The sequence below is a fragment of the Gymnoscopelus braueri genome (genome assembly GCF_963280865.1).
Source record: "Gymnoscopelus braueri genome assembly, chromosome: 14".
NCBI classification, from domain to species: Eukaryota; Metazoa; Chordata; class Actinopteri; order Myctophiformes; family Myctophidae; genus Gymnoscopelus; species Gymnoscopelus braueri.
In genome coordinates, this window is record NC_137619.1 from 8,135,216 (window position 1) to 8,144,184 (window position 8,969).

Below are 8,969 nucleotides of genomic sequence, written 5' to 3' on the forward strand. Positions count from 1 at the left end.
CTTCCCATTGTAGCCAGGGTTGACAGATCTGCTTATTATAATTTCCCTCAAGATTTTATTTGAAAATAGCCGATCTACAAGCTCGTTGTGAGCTTGTAGATCTGATATTTTCAAATAGCTGATGTATATGTTAAAGTGCTCATGTGGCCCATAGTCGCTGCTTTTGGGCTGGTTTTCCTAGACCTGGTTGCTTGTTTCTCTCACAGAATCTGGCAACACTGATTGTAGCTATGTTCTACCACACCACATGTCACATCTTCAGACACAGGTCGCCACAACGTCCATCATGCAAGTAGGCTTTGTTTTGTCTACTTTTAATTGTTCACTATAATACATTTGGCTCTTTGGGCCATATTTATTTTCTTTCAGCAATATTTCGGATATTTCTGCGCAGTAGCGAACCAAAATGGCTAATAATTTTGCACGTACTATGTCTTTGCAGTCACTCGCGGTAATGTTCGTTTTACCATTACTGAGCCACACCACGTCCGGGTGCATCATCTTATAATAATAATATTAATAATCATATACATATAATGAAATCATATATGTTATTAATAATCATAATAAAATAATGATGATCCTAAAAGCAACATGATCAATTTTTTTTTATACGATCATGGATCGTGATTCTGCCTAAAAAAAATTGTGATTATTATTATTATATTATTATTTTTGCCATATTGCCCACCCCTATGAATAGTTATATCAGCATGCCCATATATGGGCAATTGGGCATATACTGATGACATCAGGGCTTTCCATATATGGGAATAAAAGGGACAGACTGACAAATACAGAGATCTCCATATATGGCCATAAAATGATCAATTAAGAGCTGACAGACACACAGATCTCCATATATGGGCATATCAGTCACATCGGCGGTGGCACGTAGGTGTCGAACTCTAGAAGTGAGGGCCGAACTCTAGAAGTGAGGGCCGAACTCTAGAAGTGAGGGCCGAACTCTAGATGTGAGGGCCGAACTCTAGAAGTGAGGGCCGAACTCTAGATGTGAGGGCCGAACTCTAGAAGTGAGGGCCGAACTCTAGATGTGAGGGCCGAACTCTAGAAGTGAGGGCCGAACTCTAGATGTGAGGGCCGAACTCTAGAAGTGAGGGCCGAACTCTAGAAGTGAGGGCCGAACTCTAGATGTGAGGGCCGAACTCTAGATGTGAGGGCCGAACTCTAGAAGTGAGGGCCGAACTCTAGAAGTGAGGGCCGAACTCTAGAAGTGAGGGCCGAACTCTAGAAGTGAGGGCCGAACTCTAGAAGTGAGGGCCGAACTCTAGAAGTGAGGGCCGAACTCTAGATGTGAGGGCCGAACTCTAGAAGTGAGGGCCGAACTCTAGAAGTGAGGGCCGAACTCTAGAAGTGAGGGCCGAACTCTAGATGTGAGGGCCGAACTCTAGATGTGAGGGCCGAACTCTAGAAGTGAGGGCCGAACTCTAGATGTGAGGGCCGAACTCTAGAAGTGAGGGCCGAACTCTAGAAGTGAGGGCCGAACTCTAGAAGTGAGGGCCGAACTCTAGATGTGAGGGCCGAACTTCTAGATGTGAGGGCCGAACTTCTAGATGTGAGGGCCGAACTTCTAGATGTGAGGGCCGAACTTCTAGATGTGAGGGCCGAACTTCTAGTGTTGTACACTCTCAGACCCATACAGACCCATAAGCCTCCATTTGTATACACTCATAGTTAAATTAACACAACGATCCAATTCCAGCCCGTCAAACGTAATGAGCACTTTGCCTGTGTGTGAAAGGGCAATCAGACAGTGTTTGTCACTCGAGATCTTATAGTGGTTGCAAAGTATACCAAAACACCCTGCAGAGTGCTCTAGTAAGTGGCTATGCATGCATCGTGCTCTTTCTGCCACCGCAGGAAGTGGACTTAAAGTGATAATGCCGTTTGTGACGTAAAACACTCGACCCCAAGAGAAACATGTGGTGCAATTAGGGAATGTCAGCCTGATTACTCCTGTTTTCCCTGAGCCTGGTTGGTCTAATTTCAAGCGAAATGCCACTTTGGTAGAGGCTTGGTTTGTGTAGATCACTGTTTCTCAAACTTTTTCCAAGTCAAGGACCCCCAAAGTATTTGGCTGCATACTTTTTGATTTTTTTAAAACACAAATCTTCTCTTCTGGGGGTCCCTGGCAGGCTGGCACAAAACATTTTCAGATGTCGGGGGGGTATGTGGCCAAATACATATAATTTAGAGAACTACTGATTTAGAAGGGATTTGTAGAATCAGCCTCAGGTCTTAATGGGGCCAAATGTACATGTGCTTGGGTTCTGAGACAGGACTGACACCATGGAAATCTGTACCAAGACAGCACTCCAGAGAGTGAAGCTGGACTACGGCCCTCCCTCCCTCCCATATACGTTTAATGCAGCGTGTTCACATCTGGCTCACAACCTCAAATATAATCCCCATGTTCTCCTCCATCTTACCTGTCATTGTATATATATATATATATATATATATATATATATATATATATATATATATATATATATACACACACACATCGTTGCTTAAAAAGCACATTTTCAACTGTGTCCTGGCTAAATTAATATCTTGTCAGAAGCCTAACTATTAGCCATTAGTAAAAAGAATGATTATAATTTCCAGATTGCAGATTTGAAGTATTAATTTTCAGGCTTTTTTATGGATAGTACAAGTGGACAGGAAACAATGAGAGAGAGAGTGGGGGAGTGACATGCAGTTGATACTTTTTTTTAATACTGGTATGTCGGATTCTACAAAAAGGGGAAGTTCTCTATAAGCCTCTAGGCTTCTAAAATTCTCCTGCACAATATGGTTATATGTCTTTTTTTTCCTTCTGTTTTTAACTCTTTAACTCATTCAGTGCCAAACTTATTTCTGGCTTTATCACCCCTGTGCCAAGGCCAAAAATACATTGTAAAAAAAAAAGTGCTTAGGAGCCGAGATACACCCTTTTTCAGTAAGAAGTTAAACAAGAAGTGAATGGAGCAGCAAATCTTCAAATCATCATATCTTGGGCTCTGAACATTAAAAAAAAAATACAAGCTCACAACGCCTCGCGCTGCTTGTAGATCGGCTATTTTTGGTAAAGAGTTATAGGCGTAGAGGGGAAAAAAGCAGCAAACGTTTATCTGAAACACAATTTTATATAATATAGAGGGGGTCCCTGCTTTATCTCTCTCTCAGCTAGGGGGTCCTTGGCCTGAAAACGTTGAAGACCCCTGCTTTAAATAGTTTGAGAAAAAGCACTGAAAAGCAGAATGAATGCCGACACTCCAGATTAAACAAGTCTCAAGGTGTAGCACGGCTCAACAAAGTCATGACAGAAAACAGCCACAGCACACAATTAAATGTCCTTTTCACATAGTTGTATTTACCTCTCGCGTTTCAACCTAACAAGTCTTCCTCAGCGTTGCTAAATAGGAACTTAAAGCAGGGGACTTCAACGTTTTCAGGCCAAGGACCCCCTAGCTGAGAAAAAATTGAAGCAGGGACCCCCCACTCTATATTGTATAAAATTGTGTTTCAGATTAAAGTTTTTTTTTTTACTTAGTCTGCTCTTTTTTCCCTCTACACCTATAGCCTCTTTGCCAAAAATAGCAGATCTACAAGCTCTCAACGCTCGCAGCGCGAGGCGTTGAGAGCTTGTAGATCTGCTATTTTTGGCTAATGTTCCTCTCAGAAAAGGAATTCTAGGGTTCAAGTGGTTAATGTAAAAAAACTAAATCCTATCACAGAAAGATTTGGCGGACCCCCTATAGTAGCTCTGAGGACCCCCTAGGGGTCCCGGACCCCCTGTTGGAGAAAGACCCCTGACTTAAAGTAACCAAGTCAGATAATAATGGATTGATTGATCATTAAAACATGCTCTGCAAACGCTTTTGAGATTTTCAAGTGGGCCCTGATCCAAAAAAGGTTGAGAGCCTCTGTCTTATTAAATCCATGTAAAGTAAGTAAGTAGTGTCTTTCCAAGATATAAATATCTAAGGATTCATTGTCAATGGCTGGAAAACACATCTGTGTCATTTTAACATTTCTTTGGCTATTTTGGCTATTCAAAAATAAGCTCATATGAGCACGCTATGAGCTTGTAGATCTGCTTTTTTCATCTGGGAAAATGTTTGCAAATCTTTGAATATATACATGTTTTAAAGCGAACATTTTTAACTCCGATCTGTGCTTTTGGGGGTCCCTGGAGATATGTAGGCTATTAGGGCCACCGATCCTCATCTCAAAATGTTTTGTTCCAGGGACCCCAGGGACCCACACACACACAAAAAATCTTCAAGATCAAAAATAGCAGATCTACAAGCTCATAGCGCGGCCACCGCCACACTACGAGCTTGTAGATCTGCTATTTTTGAATAGCCAAAGAAATCCAAAATGAAACAGATGCGTCCCAGGATTGAATGGGTTAAACCATGTTTTCTAGATCAGTGGTTTTCAACCTTTTTCATGCCAAGGACCCCTAAATTGATATACATTTGGCCACGGACCACCATCTGAAAATGTTGTTCCAGGGACCCCCCAGAAGCAAAGATTTGAGTAAAAAAAATTCGCTTTAAAATATGTATATTCAAAGATTTGCACACATTTTCAAGATTTTTAAAAAATAGCAGATATACAAGCTCATAGCGCGGCACTCGGTGCCGCGCTATGAGCTTGTATATCTGCTATTTTTGAATAGCCAAAGCTAAGTGGTTAAAATTATTCCGACGCTATGTTAAATCATTTTGCTGGGGACCCCCTAGTACCCCCCCAAGGACCACTGGTGGTCCCCGGACCACTGGTTGAAAACCACTGTTCTAGATAGAAGACATGGGATTACTGCGTTTAGTCATCAGTTACTGAGCTGACACAGCTATACTTGTTCTGGGAGTTTCTGGGATGGAAAGATACAGCTCCATAACTTCTGTACATGAAAAGCACAGATGCACAAAAATCCCTTTACCTTTTCCTTGACTGTGACCTGTTAGGGTCCATTTAAATCAATGAATTTGAATTAAATGAACACTCAGGATCTGACTGTGTATACAGTAATATTCTATACAGTGTTTAGTCGTGGGCGGGCTTCATATTTCTTATCTCTGAAACGAACAGGCTGACACACATTCTTCACACAGGACATGAGCACTGTGCATTAACTCAATGGACGCACGCACGCACGCACGCGCACGCTCACGCACACACACACACACACACACACACACACCTTTTTGTGTTATCCTTTTAGAATTGCTTGCATTATTGTACTTGCTGTATTGTTTGCAATTTGTTGATTAGGAGTAATGAACAATTCGATTCTCTGTTTTTTCTTTAAGTGAAAATAGCCAATCTACAGTACGGCTGTTGATTTTCCACCATGGTATTGTGCAGTATAATACGGTTAATCAAACTAACTGATTTAGTCGATTATAAAATTGGTTGATTCGTTGAAATGAGAAATGTAAAAAAATATTATCTGATTAAACCCACATGAGCCAGATGAAGTTCAGTTCAAAATGTGGCTTTGGATATTATTTCCATGCACACCAGGCCTGTCTCACATAGAGAGAGAGAGAGAGAAGAGAAGAGAAGGCTGCATGGTGTGGCTAGACTGGACACAGAGGTCTCTGCAGACCTCGATGCAGGAAACCGCTCTGAAATGCGACAAATCCATCCTCCCCCCTCCCCCCCCTCTTTAACGCACACCCACACTGTGAGCCAGCCCCCCCCCCCCCACAGCCCCCGGCAGCAGCATGTCCCTGGAGGTGGGCTCTGACGTCAGTCGGCTCACACTGGGCTGAGTGCCAGCCCCCCGTGGGCCCTGATGGATGCGCTTGGGCTGTGAAGCAGAGGCCACGGTGTGTGGAGCGCCGGCTCGCACTCGGCCAGCTCATACACGTCTAATGACCTGTAAAGGCCCGACAGGCGCTCTCTCTCTCCCTCTCCCTCTCCCCCTCTATCCCCTCTCTCCCACTCTCTCTCTTTCTTTCCCTGTCTCTTCCCTCTCTCTCTCTTTCCCTCCCTCCCCCTCCCCCCCCCTCTCTCTCTCTCTCCTATCACACGCTCTCGCTATCAAACAGAGCAGTGGTGGACAAAGTACTGAAGTTTTTCACTTAAGTACAAGTATCAATAGTGCAATGTAGAAATACTCTGTTACAAGTAAAAGTCCGGAATTCTAAATTTACTTGAGTAAAAGTACAAAAGTATTGGTATAAAAATGTACTTGAAGTACAACAAGTAGAAAGTACTCATTATGCAGAATGCCCAATTTCACAAGTTTTAAAATGTATACAAATCTTTTGAAAATAGCAGATGTACAAGCTCACGATGCGATACGAGCTTGTAGATCGGCTATTTTCAAAAGGCCGAAATGTATATACTGTAGGGCTGAAGTGGTTAATGTATGTTTTGTAATAATAAGCAAAATCTAGCAAAGTAACTAGTAACAAAAGTTTTCAAATAATTGTAGTGGAGTAAAAGTACAATATTTGCCTCTGAGATGTAGTGGAGTAGAAGTAAAAGTATTGAAAATTGGAAATACTCCATTCAAATAAAAATACCTAAAAAAGTACAGTATTGAGTAAATGCACTTAACTTTCCACCACTGGTACTCAACCCCAGAACTTGAGTCAAAGAACAGATACTCCTGGTCAAATATTACTCAACTACAAGTGAAAGGTTGCTCTGTCAAATGTTGTACTTGAGTTAAAGTGCTAGAGTACTTGCAACCTATATTAAAATCTCCATATATAGGCATAAAGGGACAAGGACTGACAGATATACAGAGATCTCTATATATGAGCATAAAGGGACACAGGTAGACAGACAGAAACAGACATCTCCATATATGGGCACAAAAGGGACTCAGACAGACAGGTACAACGGGTACTCTGACAAAGCCCACGACACTAGACTCAGACTTATTGGTCGGATGTAGATATTTTCTAGATAATATTTAGTTATTCAAAAGTACATATTACAAAGTACATTTTATTTTTAATATCGATGCATGCATAAAAAAAGGTCAATAATAATAGTGTGTGTGTGTGTGTGTGTGTGTGTGTGTGGGGGCTGGTGAATTAATATTCGAATATCGAATATTCCTCGAATATGGGGAAAATATGTATATTCGAATATGAAAATTTATATTCGAAAATTTAAATATTTTATGTTTTATTTTATTAATGTTTATTTGACAGGGACAACACAAAAAACAATGTATCAAGTTATAAAAACAAACAAAAGATATGTTTTATTGGATCCGAGCACTCGATACATTGTTTTTTGTATTGTTATTGTCAAAAAAGAATTGTGGCGCCAAAAAAAAGATTAATATATTTTTTTACAATACTAATAATAATATTCGAATATATTCGAATATCTGCCAATTTTTAAGACCAATATTCGAATATCATTTCTGAGGAAAGTTGACAGCCCTAGTGTGTGTCCACGAGTGTGTGTATGTACAGTATGTGTGTGTGTGTGTGTGTGTGTGTGTGTGTGTGTGTGTGTGTGTGTGTGTGTGTGTGTGTGTGTGTGTGTGTGTGTTGCTTGCTGTCACCTGCAGGTCGGTCGCTGGTCTTCCTCTTCCGCCATCTGTCCAACGTGTCGGCGCTCACACTCTCCAACACAAAGTCGTCCAGCATCTGAGGGTGCAGCGAGAGGTAGGCCTTCACTTTCTCATCTGTCAAACCTGGGCCAGACACACACAGACACACAGAGGAGAGACGACAGTTATTCACTTGGCCCGTCTGTGACACGTACGTCGCAATCCGTCACCCTCGATGACAAAGACATCATGACACACAAAGTGTCACACAAAGTCACAGAGAGAGCTCTTTGTCTTTTCTTGAGGAAATATTGTCTTTTTCAGCCATACTTTTAGTTCCCCAATACTCTGATAATCATCATATACAGTAGTTGTTGTCGGGGCAGGAAAAAACTCCTATCTCCTTGATTCACATTTGTTATGATTTTTCCTAAATTAATGCCCTACTCATACAAGAGTGTCATACAAAAGTAGTGAAAATAGCAGATCTGCTATTTTCACTACTTTCCTTTTTTGTTTTAAATAATAAAAAAGTAACTTGTATGTGGACATACAAGGTTTCCATCCAACAGCAACGATAATACTAAGATAAGATAATAAGAACATGGATCCGGAATGCGTCCATTTCGTGCACAGTCAGCACACACGCACCCAGAAATCTGTCCGGTGCAACTAAACCCTTTCATTGGTCAAACCAGTGCACCTTACATTGAGCATCTGTGAGCGTGCATGTTGTGTGTGTGCATGTTGTGTGTGTCCATGTTGTGTGGGTGCATGTTGTGTGTGTCCATGTTGTGTGGGTGCACCTAAATGATTTGCTGGTGCACCTACAGTGTATGAAAAGGTTAGGCACACAAGTGCAACCAGCTAAAAAGTTAGTCCGGAGCCCTTTATATGTATTCCCAGTACTCAAGATACCCGGTACAACAGCTTATGAACAGCAGTATATGTTGTTGTTGTTGTTGACAGGGACTACAGATGTAAACTAGCATCCTTGCTAAATCCGGTTTATTTACATCAATTCATATAGTTCTTTAATATACGCCTGTCTGTTCCCTTCCAAAGAAAGTGAAGTAAAGCTGGAGTTACCACAATGAGAAGGCAAGAGACAGGAGACATCTATTTCACCTCCTTCACCATTTATTTCCATGTTGGACACAGCCAACTGGTTGTCAACAGCTTGAGTAAGGCTACCTGACAGGCTTTTATAGGCCCTGCTGCAGGTAGATGACCTGGATGATACCATTCACAGGGAAGGGAGGGGGGGTTCTAACAATGTAGAGCTAAACCCCATAGATATAAATACATACATAAATTACATTATATATGTATATATATACAAAACGACATTAGATAATTACATTACATCACAGAATCCAATACTAGACCCAAAACAACCCCATATAAGTCCATTCACATTCCTGCACAC

At 41.4% G+C, this 8,969-nt stretch overlaps 1 protein-coding gene across 1 annotated transcript in view; it reads right to left on the minus strand.

Moving 5' to 3' along the window:
- pde10a (phosphodiesterase 10A) overlaps positions 1–8,532 on the minus strand; it is a gene marked incomplete at its 5' end in the record, with an annotated part of 65,176 nt that extends 56,644 nt beyond the window's left edge. Inside the window, 2 exons of the mRNA XM_080448878.1 lie at positions 7,553–7,684; positions 8,466–8,532. Of these exons, the coding sequence (XP_080305004.1) occupies positions 7,553–7,684; positions 8,466–8,532 (199 nt within the window). The remainder of the gene's footprint in view (positions 1–7,552; positions 7,685–8,465) is intronic.
- Positions 8,533–8,969: the final 437 nt, after the last annotated feature.